The sequence below is a fragment of the Ursus americanus genome, chromosome 8 (assembly GCF_024610735.1).
Source record: "Ursus americanus isolate L20-20 chromosome 8, mUrsAme1.1.p, whole genome shotgun sequence".
NCBI lineage: Eukaryota > Metazoa > Chordata > Mammalia > Carnivora > Ursidae > Ursus > Ursus americanus.
This window is the reverse complement of record NC_142134.1, coordinates 82,263,076-82,284,129: the sequence shown is the minus strand read 5'-3', so window position 1 is coordinate 82,284,129 and position 21,054 is coordinate 82,263,076. Positions and strand designations below refer to the sequence as shown.

General features: G+C 41.0%; 2 protein-coding genes across 2 annotated transcripts in view; both read right to left on the bottom strand.

Moving 5' to 3' along the window:
• Positions 1–18,052, bottom strand: part of POLN (DNA polymerase nu) — a 100,706-nt gene extending 82,654 nt beyond the window's left edge. The window contains exons 1-2 of the mRNA XM_045774765.2: positions 17,053–18,052; positions 596–739 (exon numbers count right to left, since the gene is read on the bottom strand). Coding sequence (XP_045630721.1) covers positions 596–734 — 139 coding nt within the window. The 5' untranslated portion in view covers positions 735–739; positions 17,053–18,052. The remainder of the gene's footprint in view (positions 1–595; positions 740–17,052) is intronic.
• Positions 2,654–18,164, bottom strand: HAUS3 (HAUS augmin like complex subunit 3). The gene is made up of 5 exons (XM_045774766.2): positions 18,052–18,164; positions 15,599–16,646; positions 14,225–14,664; positions 11,696–11,924; positions 2,654–2,977 (listed from the first exon to the last, which is right to left on the bottom strand). The coding sequence occupies exons 2-5, from the start codon at positions 16,505–16,507 to the stop codon at positions 2,744–2,746; spliced, it is 1,812 nt and encodes a 603-aa protein (XP_045630722.1). The 5' UTR covers positions 16,508–16,646; positions 18,052–18,164; the 3' UTR covers positions 2,654–2,743.
• Positions 18,165–21,054: the final 2,890 nt, after the last annotated feature.

Sequence of the window (21,054 nt, the reverse complement as noted above, 5' to 3'; positions counted from 1 at the left end):
CAGACTTAAATATTAAGACACAAACAACAACTGCTTTGCTAGTAAAACAAAGAACTGGTGTTCCGAATGTCTCAGTCACGCTTGTGCACCCACGCCACTGCTGCTTTGTGACATCACGTCATACACACACACCTGAGAGCTCACAGCTCTCGGGCAGCGTAAGACACACACTGTCAAACCCCCTTCTCCCATCGGCTACACACAGCAAGAAAGTACCAAATCCATGTTTGTCCAACGACCCAAGAGCTAAGGCTGAAGCGAGGGCCACTGTGAAAGAGCCCAGCTGTTCTGAGGTTAAACAGCCGACAAAGATTCTCAGGCAATGTCTGACAGAAATGCCTGGAACAAGGAAGACAGTGTTACATTTTAAAGCAGTAAGGGCCAAGAGAATGTGAAATCTAGTGAGCAGATGCTCAATCATCACTGAATGAGAATAAACCAAGGGGTGCTGGACTCCATTTGTCTGTAGCAAGAACCTCCCTACACAATAGAAGTTTCCTGAGAATAATTCTGCTGTTTCATTTTCAAACCTTAAGAAATAATTAACATTCAAGGTGACAAAAGACAGAAAAAGAGGGTTATAAAAATTACTCACTGTTTTCACTCTCTCTCCAATTCTTAGACTCCACTAAATCACCTGAATGTATAGCCGACATAATCTTCTGTGCAACACCGGAGAGCGGTATCTTACAGAGATCAAAGCCTATAAATGCCTCATAATTTTCCATTTTCATAAATCCTAAACATAAGATAAACATAACACCCATGTATTAATTTTGAGACTTCAAAATAAGAAACACGTTATTTGAAAAATGTTACAGCCAGAGGCATTCATACAAATTACTCTATTAATGACCGCAGAAAATAGGTAGTAGTTGCCTCCATCATTACTGATACAACAGTAAGAAGCGAGCAACATGGTTTGAGGCTCAACTGGAGTGTCCTGCTAAACAGGGAACAAAGAATACATTTTATAGCTAACCAATTTTGAAGCAAGCAACCTACTCATATATTTCCTGAGGTCTGAAACCGATGGCTGTCATAATCTTCAAATACACAAATCTAATTACAGAAAAATTATTTTTAAGGGAATTATTTTAATAGACACACAACCTGGCATCATTTTGTGTACCCTGCTCAGCTCTACTAGCCCCTGGGCTGAGTGGGTAAAGGTCTGGAAGGGACAGTACAAACCATCAAGTAGCTGATCACACGTCAACCGTATCTGGCACAAATCTAAACAGAATTTGCCTGTTCCATGAGCGAGGAAACCAGGCGACATATTTTCCCACATTACTAGAGAAAAGAAAAATTTTAAATAAATTCTCTATTTCACTGTAGAACAGGAAAAAAAATTTAAAAAGGAACAAAAGTCACCCACGAGGAGCTAATACCAAAATCTTAGACAAAATTTGTTACAAATTTTTCATGCATATTTAGATCTACTTAATAAACATTTTTAAATAATGTATAAATACTGTAATTGGCAAAATATTTTTGTTCAACAGATTGTAAAAATTATCAGGACTTATCTGTCACCTAAGCATACCCATGTTCTGATGGGTGTACCTAAGGAATCCCACAAAGACCACCTAAAATGCATAAGCTTTTAGACTGGCATTCCATATTAAAAAGGCAATATATTCTGGAGCAGGAATATTCTTGAAGGCAACAGCTCTATCTTCTTGTGCCTCTATAAAGCTTACAGGGTATATACCACAGCCCACATACAAATCAAGCACTGAAGAAGCATCTGATGTCATAACTGAAAAATAAATGATCTCATATTACCCAAAATAATTTCTAATTGTCCAAATAATACATTTGTAACCCAACTAATACAATCTAAAACCTAAGTATTTCACTCCACAAAAACTGATTAAAACAGCATTATACGGGCTCCTGGGTGGCTCAGTCATTAAGCGCCTGCCTTCAGCTCAGGTCACAATCCCAAGGTGCTGGGATCGAGGCCCACATCAGGCTCCCTGCTCAGCGGGGACTCTGCTTCTCTCTCTCCCATTCCCCCTGCTTGTGTTCTCTCGATGTCTGTCAAATAAAGAAATAAAATCTTAAAAAAAAAAACCAAAACAGCATTATACATCCTCTGAGCGACTACTTGTACAGTACTTTCAAAATGTGTAAGTCACACTGAAGTCCAAGTACCATTTAGATCTATCCTGCAGAAATTTTGAGCCCCCAGGACCCAGCTGCTAAAATGAACAATGGCCAAAGGACACCTGACATTCTTTGCGGTGCAAACAGAAACAGAGAGTCTCAAAGTCAATAGCAGGGAATTATGGGAATTACACAGTTTGAGTGGCTTTTATTGTATAGCCAAATATGAGGGGACTTAGCTATTCTGCATACTAAGGTCCACAGGTTTAACAATGCTGATTCAAAGTTCTACAAAGGTTTAAAATATTTAACAGTAGAAAATTTCTATTTCTAAAAAAAGTACTAAGAAGAGATAGAACTAATTCTATTAAGAAATATTTGCATTATATAATAATGCTTTTTCCCTGTAAGTAAAAAGTTACCAGAACTAAGCGCCACCAAGCAAATGTTCAATTCATAGAAAGCACTGGTACTTTGAACATATACAGAGAAGAAAAAAAAAATCCAATACTTGAATTAAATGAAATGTTCCACTGGCTTCAAATTTAAAATTTTAGTAGGGTTTATTAGGTATATTTTCCTCCCATTAATACAGCATATGTAGTAAAGATTCAGTTTTTAGTAAATTTCAATCTTCGAGACCAACGGCCTTAATCTTTGATTGATTTTCTAAATTCTCCACAATATCTTTCAGATAATCTTCATCTTTTAAAAAATATACATATAATTCTCTTTCCATTAGATGCAGTTTATTAGATGCCAAAATTTTTCTTTTTGTCTTCACATCAGCAAGAATATCAGTAAGATGATGATTTAGCTTATTCAGTTGGGATTCAACTTGATGAAACTGCTCTGTTAACTCCTAAAAGGAAAATAAAAATGGTTTTACGACAAAAGCTCTATTTGTAATAGCAATTACAAATTTAAAATGTAATTTACATGCAAAAAATCCAAACGATATTGGGGCGCCTGGGTGGCTCAGTCGGTTAAGCATCTGCCTGGTTAAGCATCTGCCTTCGGCGGCTCAGGTCATGATCTCTGGGTCCTGGGATGGAGCCCTGGGTCAGGTACCCTGCTGAGCAGGGAAACTGCTTCTCCCTCTCCCTCTGCTCCTCCCCTCTCTCAAATAAATAAATAAAATCTTTTTTTTTTTTTTTAAGATTTTATTTACCCATTTATTTGACAGAGACAGTGAGAGAGGGAACACAAGCAGGGGGAGGTGGAAAGGAAGAAACAGGCTCCCCACTGATTAGGGAGACCGACGAGGGGCTCGATCCCAGGACGCCAGAAACATGACCCAAGCTGAAGGCAGACGCTCAACAACTGAGCCATCCAGGCGCCGCTAAATAAGTAAAATCTTAAAAAAAAAAAAAAAATCCAAATGACATAATTATTCCCATGAGTTTAATGATAAATGAACCTCAAAAATCTACAGTATGTTTAATATAAATTCTACGTTAAGATCAATTGCAACAGCTTTTGACAGATAATTTTAAGGGATTCAAAGCAAACTGTTACTCACTGAAGAGTACTTGATATGTAAACTGTTATGCATATTCATACATTCAACAAATATTACTAAATGTCTACCACATGCCAACCACTGTTTTAGAGACCAGAGATAGAAGAACGAACACCATCTTCTTCATGGAGCTTATATTCTACTTAATTGATCAAACGTTTTAGCCTAATCTTGGTCTACTCTAGATAAAAGTGATACTGAGAAAGACTTGAAATGAAGCAATTACCAATAAAAAAGAATCACCTCAGCAAAAATCTCCATTTTTCTTTATTCAGTGTTATAGAAGGCAGAATTATACAGAACACTCAACAACCCCAATTTACCATGTAATCCTTCCGCTCAAGAACCCTGACACGCCACTGCTTCTCCCTCTCCATCTGCCCCCACTCGTGCTAGCTCTCCCTCTCCCTCTCGCTCGCTCAAATAAATAAAATCTTTTTAAAAAGGTTGGGGGAGGTACTGTCTGGGTGGCTCAGTTGGTTAACAATCTGTCTTCAGCTCAGGTCATAATCCCAGGGTCCTGGGTTCCAGCCCCACACTGGGCTCCCTGCTCACTGGGGAGTCTGTGTCTCCCTCTGTCTCTCCCCCATGCTCATGTTCTCTCTCTCTCTGTCTCAAACGGATAAATAAAATCTTTAAAAAATAGTAATAAAGAAAAAGAACCTAGACATGCCAGACCCTTCACATTTAACATACTGAAATGCCTCACTTCCTAACATTAAAGGCTCTTTATTAACAAGTTTCCATGGCTTTCTAATCAAGTATTCTTTTTTTTTTTTTAAGATTTTATTTATTTATTTGACAGACAGCCAGCGAGAGAGGGAACACAAGCAGGGAGAACGGGAGAGGAAGAAGCAGGCTCCCAGTGGAAGAGCCTGATGTGGGGCTCGATCCCAGATCGCTGGGATCACGCCCTGAGCTGAAGGCAGACACTTAACGACTGCGCTACCCAGGCGCCCCTCTAATCAAGTATTCTACTTCTGTGTCTTTCCAGCCACTATCACCAACGAGAAAATCTATAGCTCTATCTCAGCCTTCTGCACCTTCTCAGCATGGTCCACGAGCATGACAATCACCTGAGGTACTTGTTATGAATGCATATTCCTGTACCCTACTCCACACTAAATTACTCAAACTCCAACAGGCTCCCTGGTGATTCTAATTAACAAGTTCAAGAATGACTGCTTTACACCTGTCATAAATGTCAGTTCCAGAGAGCAGTACTTCTTCAATTACACTTTAACAAAATCAAGTAATACCTACATTAAGTGGTCTCCCCTTGAGGAAAAACTTGGTAAACTGGAATGAGAAACTACAATCTCACCTTCGATTTCAGTACTAAAGATCTGAATAGTTGCTAAAATAATATTCCTACAAATATCAAAAAATATCCTTCATTAAAACAACAAAAATGCAAATTAAAATTTATACAGATGGAATTTTTATATTTTATATTTATATTTTAGGGAAAAACACTAAATAACAACACCCAGTAGGACTATCATGAAATCACCATACTTTAGTGATTCTAGGATGCAATCTTTCACATTTTAAAATACCTAAAACCCATACCATTTTATAATCAAGAGCAACATGTAATTATTATTAGCCACTCATAAGAAATGCTTTATCACCAACATTTAAGAAAATTTTTTGTGATAAGAACACTTAACATGAGATCTCCCCCTTAACAGATTTTTCAGAGTACAACACAGTACTGTTAACTACCAGCACAACGCTGTAGAGCGTATGCACCTTGCGTAACTGAAACTTTCTGTTAACAACCCAGCTCCCACTCTCCAATCCCTGCTAACCACCATTCTACCTCTGCCTCTGTGAGTTTGACTATTTTAGATCTCTGTAAGTGGAATCATACGTTATTTGTCTTTGTGACTGGTTTATTTCACTCAGCATGATTTCCTTAAGGTTCATCCATGTTGTCACCTATTACAGGATTTCTTTTTATTAAGGCTGAATAATACTCTGTGTGTATATATCACATCTTCTTTATCTACTCTCCCACTGGTAGACACTGAAGTTGTTTCCATAACCTGGCTATTAGGAACAGTGCTACAATGGATGTACGAGTGTTAATAATTCTTCAAGATCCTGATTTCAATTCTTTTGTTTAAGTATCCAGAAGCGGAATTACTGGATCATATGGATCATTAAGTTTTTGAGAAAACTCCATACTGTTTTCCACAGTGGCTGCACCATTTTGGACTCCAACCAGCAGTGTACAATTTCTCCACATTCTCATCAACACTTTTTTTTTTTTAACAATTTTTATTACGTTATGTTAGTCACCATACACTACATCATTAGTTTTTGATGTAGTTGATTTTTTTTTTTTTAAGATTTATTTGAAAGAGACAAACTGTGTGCACATGCATAAGTGTATGAGTGGGGGTAGCGCAGAGGGAGAGAATCCTTAAGCAGACTCCCCACTGAGTGCAGAACCTGAAGCAGACCCAGGGCTTGATCCCAGGACCCATGAGATCACAACCTGAACCGAAACCGAGAGTCAGACACTTAACCGACTGAGCCACCCAGGTGCCTCTGATTTTGCTTTTTTGCTACTAGCCACTCTAACAGGTGTAACATGGTATCTCATTGTGGTTTTGATGTGCATTTCCCTGATGATGGATGGCACTGAGCAACTATCCGTATATCTGTTGGCCATTTGTATGTTTTCTTTGGAGAAAGCTCTATTCACGTCTTTAGCCCATTTTTTAATTGGGTTTAATGTATAGTGTAGAAAAATAAAGACAACAACTTTGAGTCAAAAAATTATATAGAAGAACTGCATGTTAAGTGTGAAGCTTTGAAATACCCTAAAAATTTTAACTGTTATATTTAACTTAATGTGTATATTCAAGACAGATCTGACAAAAATCTATCTGTACCTAAAAGATATCTTCTAGTAAGTATTCAATAAAAATTCTAAATAAGAAAGGTGCTGGGGCGCCTGGGTGGCTCAGTCAGTTAAGCATCTGCCTTCAGCTCAGGTCGTGATCCCAGGGTCCTAGGATCGAGCCCCGCATCTGGCTCCCTGCTCGGTGGGGAGCCTGCTTCTCCCTCTGCCCCTTCCCCTGCTTGTGCTCTTTCTAGCTCTCTCTTGTGTACTCTCTCCAATAAATAAAATCTTAAAAAAAAAAGTATCATGCCAATTTAACAGAGAAAGGTTTTTTTGTTTTTAGCAATTCATAAAATGGTGTACCATATGACCAATGGTGTCTAGTAGACATTTAAATAGTGCTGGTAGCAATTAAACTAGGTGTGACTCCTTGAAAAAGCAGTATGAGAGCATCAAAAGCCAAAAAAAAAAAAGTACACACCCAAGAAACCCAATAATCCCACTTCCAAGAATTCATCCAAATGAAAGTATTCAACAACAAAAAGCTACATACACAAGATATAAATATCGTTCAAGAACAAACAAAAATACTATCAAAAAATATTCAACAACGGTGGACTGGTTACAGAAATTACTGTAATATTAATAATTAAAATTACTCAAAGTGAAAATGTTTATTTCATAATGCTAAGTAAAAAGGAAGAATAAAAAAGATGTGTAAGACAAAAAGCACAGTAAGAACAGAAAAGATCATTATGTAATACTAAATGGTTCAATGCACTGCAATTCAAAGCACCAGGATAATAATTCACCACAATTTTAAACTTAGATATACAGCTGAACCCTGAACAATGTGGGAGGGGGGCGGGGAGGTTTAGGGCACCAACTTCCTGTGGAGTCAAAAGTTTGTGTATAAATTTTGACTTCCCCAAAACTTAACCACTGGTAGCCTACTGTTGACATACAGTTGATTAACATATTCTGTGTATGTTGTATCTTATGTGTATTATATACTGTAATCTTACCATAAAGCAAGCTAGAAAAAAGAAAATGTTAAGAAAATTATGAGAAAATACATTTATAATACTGCACTGTATTTATTTATTGAAGAAAATCTGCATACAAGTGGACCCATAAAGTTCAAACCCATGCTGTTCAAGGGCCAACTGTAACTTATAAAAAGATTCAAATATAAAGAAAAAACTAACAGAACTACAATAAATTTTCAAATCTGCCATCATAGGAGGTTTTTATGAAATTAATAGATCTAGAAGACAAAATCAGTTAATCCCTTCAGGCTATTAGTTAGGATGGCTATTACATATTTTTTAAAAAAGGAAAATGACAAGTGTAGGCAAAGATATGGAGAAACTGGAACCCTGTGCACTGAGGGTGAAAATATAAAATGGTGCAGCTGCTGTGTAAGTCAGGCAGTTCCTCAGAAAGTTAAACACAGAATTACCACGTGATCCAGCAATTTCACTCCTAGGTATAAACCCAAAAGAAACAAAAACAGGGACTCAGGTACTTGTACACCAATGTTCACAGCAGCATTATTCACAACAGCCAAAAGGTGGAAACAACCCAAGGGACCATCAACAGATGAACAGATAAACAAAATGTACTACTTACACAAAATAGGGTATTACTCATCCATAAAAAGGAACAATTCTGACACATGCTACAACATGGATAAAACTCAATCATACAAATGTTGTAGGATTTCACCTATATTAGGTACCTAGAGCAGGCAAATTCACTGAGACAGAAAGTGGGATAGAAGTTATCAGGGGCTGGGGAGGAAGGAGAGAAAAGTTACTGTTTATTGTTTAATGTTTCTATTTGGGATGATGAAAAAGCTCTGGAAATGTATAGTGGTCGTGGTTCCGCAATATATGAATGTACTTTTGTATTTAATGCCCCTGAATTGTACACTTAAAAATGGTTAAAACTATAATTTTACATTTTCTATATTTCACCACAATAAAGACATTATTTAAAAAAATTAATCACAAGCGTTCCTGTTCCAAGGAAAGGTAGGCTAGTTATCCAAATCAATCCTCCCACAAGAAAAAAATGTAAAAGGCTAAATGAAATATTTTTAAAAATCAAGCAAAACAAAAGCTTCCTAAAAGCAATGAAGAGACAAAACATTCAAAGGAACTATAAATCCATAAAACATCCCAGACTGGTACGGCAGTCCAGGAGCAGCTTTACTCCAGGGCAACTGCCAATCTTGAAAAATTAGAACCTATGATTCTTGAGACTCATGAGATGAGTGGGAGAAAAATCAAAATCCAAGGTCCACAGGAAGTGGGAAGTCAAATGGGAGAGCATCTTCATAATAAGCCAAGGACTCACAGGACACTAACAATCTTAAGATCAGAATGGTCCAGAAGTGGAAGAGCCCCTGGATAGAATTACAGGCCGGACAGGAATCACCTGGGTCTTCCAAAAGACTCTTAGACTTAACCCAGTTCAAGATTCACAACTGGTACTGCTCACAGTATCTAACAAAAGACACATGAAGGCAAAAAGCACTTAAGGATCACTTCTTTCATAATAAGAAGCTCCCTTCACCAGAAAGAGAGGGATTTTATTTTTATTGTATGCTTCAGTAAACGGTGATGGGACACTTTGTTTATAGGGAAAAAAAAAAACAATAAAACTAGAACTCTACCTCATAGCACACACGTAAGGGCACCTGGGTGGGTCAGTTGGTTAAGCATCTGCCTTCAGCTCAGGTCATGATCCCAGGGTCCTGGGATCGAGTCCCACATCAGGGTCCCTGCTCAGCTGGGACTCTGCTTCTCCCTCTACCCCTCCCCCCTGCTCGCAATCTCTCTCTCTCAAATAAATAAATAAAACCTAAAAATAAATAAACTCCTGATAAAGAACTAAAAGTCAACAGCATAACTTTAGGGTAAACTAAAAAGGACTATATTATGTTAAGAGCAAACCTTAAGAAGATAGGAAAAACAAGATATAAAAAAATGCCAAAACACAGAGTAATAAACTACATAAAAATTAAAACGCTGAAAAAAAGCTGAAAACAAAGAAAGTAAAAAAGACAAGCTACAAATAGAAAGTAACTATATATAACACACACAACTGACAAAGAATTGGCACTTGAAATATATAAACTCCTACAAATAAAATTTTTAAAGATTTTATGTATTTTAGAGAGAGAGCACGCACGCGTGAGTGCAGGGAGGGGCAGAAGGCGAGGGAGAATCTCAAGCAGACCCCAAGGTGAGCACAGAGCCCAACGTGGGCCTCAATCTCACGACCCTATGATCAGGCTGCCGATTCTTGGTTTTGCTCAGGTCCTGATCTCAGGGTTGTGAGGGCTCCATGCTCAGCACACAGTCTACTTAAGACTCTCTCTTCTCTGCCCCTACTGACACCCCCCGCCCAACTGCGCCAGCGAGTACTCCCTCCCTCTCTCTCTCAAATAAATAAATCTTCAAAAAAAAAAAAAAAAAAGGAACCTAAAAATGGGCACAAGAGATGAATAAGGAATTCTCATTAAAAGATGAATGCCCAGTAAACAACTGAAAGAGGCCTCAATCTCAGTAATCAGCTGAAAGGGGCCTCAACCTACTTAATAATCAGGGAAATGCAAATTACAACCTGTAACAGATGCTATTTTACATCCACAGATTGAGAGAAATTTATAAATCAGAGAATGTTATGTGATGAAAAGGATACGGACATATAGAATCTCTTTGACACCGCTGATGTAATTTGGTACACCCACTTTGGAAAACAATTTGATGTACCCTGAAAACTGAACCTGTGACACAGCAATTCCACTCCTCGGTGAGTGTGCGTGCGTGCACACGTGCGCAGCTAGCTGTGAGACATACAGTAAGACCATCCACAGCAATATAATCTACAACAGCAAAAACTGAAAGTAACTTAGGTGTCTGTCAACATAACAGATAATTAAGTTATGGAATTTCATAAAATGGAATACTAACTACATAAAAGAGAAAACTACAGGGGCACCTGGGTGGCTCAGTTAAGTGTCAGACTCTTGATTTTGGCTCAAGGCATGATCTCATGGGTTGTGAGACTGAGCCCCAGGTTGGGCTCCGAGCTCAGGGGAGAGTCTGCTTGAGATTCTCTCCCTCTCCTTCTGCCCCTCTCTGCACGTGTGGTCTCTCTCAAATAAATAAATAAAATAACAAAAACAAAAAAAGAAAACTATAAATGAGCTAGAGCTTTACATGTAGCAACATGGATGACTCTCAGTATCTTAATATTAATCAACAAGCAAGTTACTAAAAAATATATACAAGACACCATGTACATAAACTTCAAAAACATAAAACTAAACAATATACACTTTAGCAGAGCACCTGGGTGGCTCAGTCAGTTAAGTGTCTGATTTTGGCTCAGGTCGTGATCCCACGGTCCTGGGATGGAGCCCCATGCCCATGTCAGGGCTCCCTGCTCAGTGGGGAGTCTGCTTCTCCCGCTCCCGCTCATGCTCATGCTCTCTCTCAAATAAATAAATAAAATCTAAAAAAAAAAAAAAATACACACACACACAGAGTCTCGGGGGGCCTGGGTGGCTCAGTTGTTAAGCGTCTGCCTTCGGCTCAGGTCGTGGTCCCAGGGTCCTGGGATAGAGCCCCACATCAGGCTCCATGCTCAGCAGGAAGCCTGCCTCTTCCTCTCCCACTCCCCCTGCTTGTATTCCCTCTCTTGCTGTCTCTCTGTCAAATAAATAAAATCTTAAAAAGAAAATACAGTCTAGGAATATATATGTGTAATAAAAGTATAAATAAAAGCAAGCAAATGATACAATTAAGTGCAGTTCTCCTTGATGAAGGAAAGGAAATGCTATTAGGAGAAGCAAGCTGTCACAGAGCACTTCAAAGATAATAGCCCTCTATTTGTTGAGACAGGTAAAATACAGGGGTGGTTTGATTTTTCTTTAAATTCTTAGGGTAAACATTACATATCCTTTCATGTCTGAAATATTTTGTAAGTTCTTAAAATTCTGTGTACATTGATCAAAACCATCTGAAAAATATACTTACATGAGGACAAAAACTAGGATATAAAAAAATAAACTTATAGTAGGGCAATAGCATTTGCAGTAGTATTTTCCTCATGTTAACATTTTCTTTAGTATCTTTTACAACAAACATTTTTTTACAGCATTTTCAGTTACTATGGCGAACACCTACCTGATCACTAAGCAAAAGCTGATTTCCTCCTTGATACAAAGTATCACAAAGCATGTCCACATCATTATTCAGTTTGGACAGAAAGAAAGAACGTTCTTGAGTAGGTACTGCCAACTGATCTTGTACTAAAGAAATATCCTTTTTTAATTTCTCAGCCACCTCCTCCAGGTTTCCATGGGTTATAAACAATTCCTTTTTCTTATTCTCTCCTTCTAGAAGTTGATAAAGCCTAAAATGTGAAAATAAAAATTACAGGAGAAAATTCGCAAATCAGTACAATTTTCAAAATTATAATCCACTGTATTGGGCATCTTCGGGGATATGTAACAGATTAAAAATATTAAACTGGAAAAAAACTAATCTATCTGCTGTTAAATCCAGCAACCAAAAACATTCCAGCTAAAATACTATCTCATTACAGGGCACCTGGGTGGCTCAGTCAGTTAAGCATCTGCCTTTGGCTCAGGTCATGATGCCGGGGTCCTGGGATCCAGTTCTGCATCAGGCTCCCTGCTCAGCGGGGAGTCTGCTTCTCCTTCTCCCTCTACCCTTACCCCTTGCTCATGGTCCCTCTCTCCCTCTCTCTCTCTCTCTCTCTCTCCCTCAAACAATCTTTAACAAATATATATAAGAAAAATAAAATACTATCTCATTACAGAAATATATATTGTAATTACTGTATCTGCTTTCCACTTTCTCATCCCCCAAATTTTAAATATATTTTTTAATTTTTAACTGCCATTACCCTACTTCAAACAAAGTGTGTTTTAGAGATACCGCCCAAGAAAACATTTCTTTCACAGAATATAAGTATGATATAGCAGAAATAGCAACGAACTTGAAATAGAAGACCCAGGTCTTTGTTCTGGCTGTCTTTTGATACCTGGGTCAAGTCAACCTCTGAGACTAAACTTTTCACGTCACATACCTATCGTTATAGGATGGTAGTGGATTTAAAAGAGAAAAATTGAAAATAAACTATAAAATGTAAAAAAAAAAAAGTAAACAATAAAGAGCTACAGAAATCATAAACTTGCTACTCCAGTCTTATCCATATTTGACTGTCGAATTAAATTCCTAATGAGCCATTAGGCCACTTTAACACTTCAAATATTAATGGCAGAAAATCCTGTGAAACAAATGGAAAAATGTGAAGTAGCATTTTCTACATACTTCTGACAAAAACGGTTTGTTCTTTTTCTTCAATTTCAAATATATGTATTTTTTTATTATTTTAATTATTTTAACAAGTTGCAACAGACTTCATAAAACTGGTTCAAGTCCAAGGCTGCCAATTTTGTTTTTCTGGGACGTGACTACACAATTTCAGGGGGTAACCTTTCTTAGCTCATGATGTCAATGTTACCCTTTCCATGCCCCTCACCTCATTAATAAGAAAAAAAAAAAGGAGGGACACCTGGGTGGCTCAAGCAATTAAGCGTCTGCCTTTGGCTCAGGTCCTGATCCCAGGGTCCTGGGATCAAGCCCCTCGTTGGGCTTCACGTTGGGCTCCCTGCTCAGAAGGGAGTCTGCTTCTCCCTCTCCTTCTCCCTCTGCCCCTCCCCCTGCTCGTGCTGGCTCTCTCCTTCTCTCAAATAAATAAAATCTTTAAAACAAACAAACAAAAAAAGGATTAGATGATTTTCCTCTAGCACTAGAGAAAAATCAGGAGTAGGATCCACATTTTTGAGGCCTTTGACTACTTTGGTCCTCCAATTTTAGTATTTCTATACCATCAATTGCTTACACAATAGAATCTCGCTGATTAACCTGACAAGAAACAGTTTTCTCCTCTCTCTGCTGACACCTTTTCCAAATGCAATCAGTTGTCTGCCTAGCAATACTATGACTACACACCAAGCTGTACTCAAACTCCTTGTAGTTAAAACTCCTGCCTCAATCTCAAATAAGGCATCTTAATAATGGTTCCTAAAGGTGAATAAGACCTTGTATACATTCATTCCTCCAACCCATCCACCTTAGCTCTAAAACAGCTACTTCCAGATTTAACATGAAGGGAAAAGGGAGCAAAATATTCAGTAGGAAAGACTCATATACAAGAAAAACGAAAGAAGAGAACTGAGGGCCAAAAATTGAGTGCAGGGGTGTCTGGGTTAAGGTCAGTCAGTTAAGGGAGAAAAATATTCAAAAGGGAAGAGTCATATATACAAGAAAAGTGAAAGAAGAAAATAGAGGGCCAAAAATTGAGTGCAGGTGCGCCTGGGTTAAGGTCAGTTGGTTAAGCATCTGCCTTGCTCAGGTCATAATTCCAGGGTCCTGGGATCGAGCCTCCTATCAGGCTCCCTGCTCCGCAGGGAGTCTGCTTCTCCCTCTCCCTCTCCCTGTCAAATAAATAAATAAAATCTTAAAAAAACAAAACAAAATAGCAAAAAAACACCAAAAACAAAAAACAAAAAACCCCAAAAAACAGAGTGCAAAGAATGTTTTAAACTTCCACAATATTAGTTCAAATTCTCTACAATATTTTACAAAAACCAAAACAATTACTGAAGAAACAAAGATGCATACCTATGAGTAGAAAAGTCCCTGGTATCGATGGTACTCCTTGGATTTATCTGCTGAGATACTGATGGGTCTGTCAGCATTTCTAATCGCTGGTGGAGCATCGTATTACTCTCACTAAGTTCTTGAACCAAATTTTCAAGCTGACGATATATGTCCCAATGCTTTCTCAATTCAATTTCATATGATAACTGTAGAAGTTCAAAAGATGCCTTTTGCTTTATCAATTGATTTAAAACTAACTCTTGTCTTGCTGTGTAATAGTCTTGTTTAGCAATCTGTAGATCAAAATCTCCCTTTACAACTGGCATATTCAATAACTGGGCATTCTCTTTTATCACAGCAGGCAAACTTTGATCTTTTATATGAGAGATTTGTTCTTCCAGTTTCAGAATCTCACTGTTCAAGTTAGAAATTTTAGCATCCAAATTATCTTTGCCAGGAGCCTACACAGAAAAAGCAATTACATTTAAAGCAGTAAGTATAAAGTTGAAATAGTTTTAAAATTATTTTTACTTTCCATTTTAGGTTATCAGGTAACGTGCTAATAAAAACTAATTTCATATGAACAAAAGCCAAAATCAGTTTAAAAAAGGAAAACCACAGACTAAGCCAAAGGTAAATTGCTCAGTTTTAATGCTATTACTACCACATATAAACAGTAATGGCTACCAAAACAGATATCTTGTCATGCTTTTCTTGGCGCACTACTCACTGAATGCAAATGTACACTATTTAAGTTTTTCTTAAAAATAAAATAGTCCCAGTAGTTATTCTTCTAGTCCGTCAGCTGAGTTTAGCACTTGTAAAGAGTGACAGAACTTCACGCATTATCCCAAAGTTTTTGTCAGTTATAGGAACTAACTTGGTGCTGATATTCAGTTTCAGCTGTAGTGGTTTTTATTACCAAGAAGGCTAGCTTTCCGAAAGTGCAGATGGAGATGTGCACTACATCTGTACATTCTCCACAAAAAAAATCAGGGTTTCAGTCCATTGACCTGACTTCATTAGCACCAAACAAGGAGCAAACAGGGCAGAACACCTGTAACAAAGCAATAAGGCTCTACCCATACAACATAAAAGAGGGAATTTCAGTGTCCTCTGAGTCTAAACCAACAGAAATTTCAAATTCAGAAAACGTACTTTTGTTTAAAATTAGCTAATGTGATTGGGTATTAATTAGCATTTCTGCCGTCTAATGATATGAATAGATGATCTATTTGTATGAAACACTGACACACATCAAAACCAACCACTGAAAAAACAGAAAATAAGAAAATTACTTGTTTCATCCCCCTTTCTAAAGTACTTTAATATTTATGTATCTTCCAATACGAACAACAATTACTGTAAGAATCCAGTCTCATTTCTCATGTTTACCTTGCTAGTGAGGCTATGAAGATTCTCCTCTGCCCACTGTATACTTGACTTCATGCTCGAATTACTTGCTTTCAAGTGAATTAACTCATGTTGAGCACAAACGTAGGCTAGCTGCAGCCTAGCCATCTCTAGCCGTCTCTCCTCAAGGATTTCTTGATTATCACAAATAGATGGTGCTTGTATATCTAAAAGTTGAAAATTTTCTTCATTTGAACTCTCAACTACTTCATGTATACCCGGAAAGAACTGTTTTTTGGTATATAAAGTTAATGCTGCTGTACTTTGCTCTTCCTGGCTTAGATATTTTTCCAAGGAAAACTGAGAGAAAAACACTAGTGGATTTGTCCCTTGATCCAAATTAGAATGTCTGAAGAACGTCATCAATTTAGCAACTCCATCAGTAAGAGCTTGAAGTTCATTATTTATCTTAGTATTCATAGAATTTAGAAATCCTTGACTCTGCTTCAGGCTTTTAGTGGCTGCTTCTTCTTTACTATTTAACCTCAGAGATTTGTGGCTTGTTACTGAAGCCATCAACTGGCATTTATTACGTCGCTGAATTTTTAGGTTCTTTAATTTCTGCAGAGTTTGAACCTCAATCTCTAATTTCTCTAGCTCTTTGTCATCCGGGGTAGATGCCTTCAAATCAGAAGTTTTACAGGTTTTAAGAACTTCATCCAGTGCTGCTCCTTCTAGGATGGGCTTGCCTGATTTTTGAAGAATGCTAAAAGCTTCCAATTCTTCTCCAGACAAAACATTCTGTTCATTCACATTCCCACAAAACCACTTCAGAAATGATTCATCTTCAACAGTCTCAAACAACCAGTCAAAATCTTCCCCATTAAGAGTATCAGCTTTGGGATAACTGATTTTTTTTAATGTTTCCACAAACTCTTTTCCACAACTCATGGTTTAAGCACCCAATTTCTTTGTAATAGATATGGGTTTATGGTGTTGATATTTAGAAAATAAACCCAAATACAAACAAAATTAATTTTATGTTAAGTTCATAGAGAAGAGAAAAAATACTTTTAGAATCTGACTTCTCCTAGGGGAGGAAAAACAAGTATTAGACCATAAATGAACTGTATCTGTAAAAGAACGATACAGATAAATATCACAGAATATGTGGGAACCATCTAACCCAGAGATAGTTACAGCTGAAATGTTTGATGAAGATAAACAAAATAAACAATTAGGGTATCACTGAGAACACTGCAAAAATAATGAAAACCTAATTAGCAAGAAAATCTTTCCAAAGATAGTCATTAAAAATACATTGTATCTTACAGAGCAGATCAGTTCATTCATTCAGTTTTCAACTCAAAATAAATGTATCTAAACCAGTCCAAGCCAGCCCGTGGCTAAACAGCCTCTTCACCCCACCCCTCGTTCCTAAGTAAGAAAAAAGAAACACGGTAATGTTCTAGAGAAAGAGTCAACAAAATGTTTACCTCCACGACTCAATCAGCATCCGCCATTCACACAGGAATCACTGTCCAGAGACATCAACCTACTGCAGGCAGCATCAGGCTTAAGATTTAAGAACCGCCCTCAGACTGATCTTAAAAAGTTCTCAACATAAGAGAAAAATGTCACGCTGTACGGTGATGGTGGTTAAGACCAAATGCGGTACCCATTTCGCAAAGTACAAAAATGTCAGGTCATTACGCCGTGCACCCAACACTAATACAACGGTGTATCTCAACTATACTTCAAAACCAAAAACTAAAGCAAAATAACCCCAAAATCCGAGTACCCGCCACTTCAGAAGTGCCAAAGAACTAAACAGAAAATAGTCAAAACACGTGCGGCATTTGCTGCTTTGCAACCAACGCACCGCCGAACCACCCACGGTGACCTCCCTTAAGGGAACTCCACGGACCGTGACCGGCCGCACATACACACGTGCCACACGGACGCCACCCGCAAATGCCACCAAACTGCCGTTAAAGGCGAACTGCAAAGACCCCAGACCCGCGCGGCTGACTGTGGAGCTCGTCTCAACCGCGCGAGACCACCCGCCGGCAGGCCCCTGCCCGCGTCTCAGCTGCGCTAGACCAGCGCCCGCAGGCCCCGCCCCCGCCCCCGCCCGCGTCTCAGCCGCGCGAGACGACCCGCCCGCAGCTCCGCCCCCCGTCCGGGAGGACCCGCCCGCGGCCCTTCCCCGCCCCCCTCCCGGACTACCCGCATCAGCCCCGCCCCCACCGGGCGGCCCCTCACTCACCCGCACCGCGCTCCCCGCTGATGCCCACCTCCCACTTGCATTCGCACTCCCCACCCTCGCCCTCGCCCGTGGCTCCAAGCCCTGCGGACCCCGACTGCGCCGCGCGGCCAGCTACTCGCGCGCCTGAAAGGAGTCCCCAGGGGTGCCTCGAAAGAAGAGGCAGCTGGAGGCTCGGAGGCGCTCCCACAGCCCCAGGTCCCGGAATGGAGAGGCCGGCGCCATTCACCTCTAGAAGCTCCGTTCGCGCCCCTCAGAAGCCCGCCGCCGCGCTCCGCGCCTCGCACTGCCTCACGGGAGCGCTGCCACCGCGCGCGCGCAGAGGGCAGAAGCAAGGCCGTGGCGTCACCGTCTGCGCAGGCGTGGCGTCGGAAGAGGCGGGCCTGGCGAGGAGGGACTTTGGGGCGGAGCTGAGCACGGCGCCGTGCCTGACGTCAACCGGTGGGGGCGAGCTGGTTGGCTTCCTGCCGCGGGGGCGGGGCCGGGGGGCTCCGGGCGGGGTGGGGGATCTTAGGTGACGGTCTGGTGTAAGCGGTCTGCGTCCTGCGGCGGTGCGCGGGCCCCAGATGAGCTCCTTGGCTCAGGCTGGCTCTTGGTCCTGCGCTCCGGGTCCCCAGATCCCCACCCTCTAACGAGGCCGTTTTCAGGGAAAGTCAGCTGCGATCAGGAGCTCGCCTGGTCGCGGCCCGGGGCCGCACGGCCGGTGGGCTCTGCACCGGCAGGACCGGTTTCAGGGAGCGCGCCCCCTCGACAAGTCCTGGGAGCCGACGAGCTCCGGACCCCCACCGAGCCTAGCAGCGTCTGGTGCGTCTTTGGACTCAGCTGTCATTACTCGCTTTACAAGCTTTTGCGTTGAACGTTATTTTGCAAAGCACGCAAGCCCCAAGCCCTCAACTGACCACGAAGCAAAAGACGACTTCCTCCCCAATCCCATTTTCAAAGTACAACTTTTTTTTAAAAAAAGATTTTATTCATTTATTTGAGAGACAGAGAGCACGAGCGGGGAGAGGGAGAGGCAGAGGGAGAAGCAGACTCCCTGCAGAGCAGGGAGCCCGATGGGGGGCTCCATCTGGGGACCCTGGGATCATGACCTGAGCCAAAGGCAGACGCTTAACAGACTGAGCCACCCACGCGCCCCTCAAAATAGAACTTTTTAAAAAGTGAAAAATATAGGAACTTACCTGCTATGTGTGGAAGAGGTATGTAAGTCAAGAGGGAACACTGTTTCCAAGGAGGGTGCCAGACCCAGGACATGGGTGCTCAGTCCATGAGCGGGAGACAGCTGCGGTGAAGCTGCGCAGTCCCGCCCAGCTCGCCCGTGCCCTACAGCTCAGAGCGGCCACACTTGCAGAGTTGCCCTTGGTATCCAGCAGTGGTTGCCCGCATCCCCATCGGACTGAGTCCTTCGCTCTCACCGGTCTTCTACAGACTCAGATGTACATGTGCGGGGGTTTGGGCCCTGTCCTTACTCCATAGCCAGGTCTTCCTCCACCCCCAGCATCCAATGACCGGAAGGCGGCTTGTCAGAGACGAGCTAGTCTCGTGTGACAGTGGGAGGGCAGAAGTCTTTCTGGATAATTATTCTCAATATTTTTACCCGGAGGAAAAATTGGTCTAAGGCAGAAATCACGGATTCATCTTGAGTGGAAGATACTTATTAATCCTTCATTCGTTTTACTTTTTAATTTTCCTGTTCTAAAAGACAATAAAGCCTAAAATGACCTGAAAAGCAAACATTACAGGGGAAAAGATTCACAGATTGGTACCCCTGCCTGAAACAAGGTGGGGCTGGACCAGGGAGGAGACAGTCCTGCTGGTGAGCTGGGAGGCAAGGTTGGAGCCCATGGACCAGGAGGACTCCCTTGGCCACTGGCCCTGGGGGCGGGGATGGGGACTCATGCCCCCCTCCCCTAGGAGCTGAGCCGGCTGGGAGGGAGGAAGTTGAGGCTGTGCAGACAGCGTCTTCAGGACATTTTGCTGAGGAGGCAAAGATTGAGGGAAAGAGAGGAGCAGAATGACACGAGATGAGGGGGTGGGAATGTGGGGTAGGGTAGGGGGAGGGTTTGGGTTTGTTTTGTTTTCAGATGAGAGGAACTTGGGGATGTTTATAGACTGTGAAGAGGAACTCGGAAAAGAGGAGAAGAAAGAAAAGGGGCTGCTTTTTGGAAAGATCCTCCGTGGGACTGGAGGGTAAGGGACAGGAGGATGAAGGCATAGGGAGCTATTCTAGAATCCCACATTTCCTTGCGACCCCTGGGTCATTTCCTGAGCCCACAAATTCTCCGTATGATTTTGAATTGCTGACCATGGTTATTTGTTTGAAAGATATTTATGGGGCCAAAGAAAGAGGCCATAAAAACGTAAAGTAGGAATCACAATGTTATTAGCTCCCAGAGTACAAACAACACACAACAGGTTTAATCATGCAGCCCCCAGAAGCTGTCTCCGAAAACTCGATTTATTAGGGCATTCCTGCGCTTCAGGTTGCGTTTGGGATTTAAAAGGCAAACAGGCTACACTCATTTCCAAGACAAGGTTTCTTTCCTCCAATCAAAATCATTCGGGGTCTTAGGGGGTCCTTACAGGGTCAAAAGATGAAGGGAGCCCACAGGTGAGGCTTCGGCAAGGAAGCCCGTGAGGAGGCCATGCGCTCAGCCTCCTGGCACAGCTGCAAGCCGCAAGCGGGCTCGCTGATTGCGTTTTCTCTTCTCCTTCCTGTAGGAATCTTTTTTTCTCCTGCTGATACTAGAAGTATTTTAGGTTCTGGACAATATGTTTTTAGATATGTCTAACTGGAAGTCTGATGTTAAAGATAATTTATTCCTAGATTCAGTTTTCGGTACTGGCAGAACTCCATTCTTCAAGCAATGAGAGGAGTAGGGGGCTTTTCCAGGCAGAGGAGTGACATTCTCAGTGACAAAAGTGACAAAGAGGTGGCCACAGACTGATGCAGGGAGGAGCAAGCTGGCTCCTAGAGGGGCAGAGAGCTGCCTTAAGGGCAGAACCCTGAGCCAGGAGGAGCCAGGAGGGCCAGAGACCAGAGACAGGGTGACTCTCAACTTCCAGCTGAGCAAGGACGTGACACTTCTATTTCTTACTATTACTCCTGCCTAGTCAGAAGAAAGCAGAGGGTATTGAGGAAGAAGTTGGGAAGAAAGTGACTCTGTCGTCCATCACGTTGATATTCATGTAACAGAAGTAAAAACTCAGGAGCAGGTTGGGGTCAGCAAGA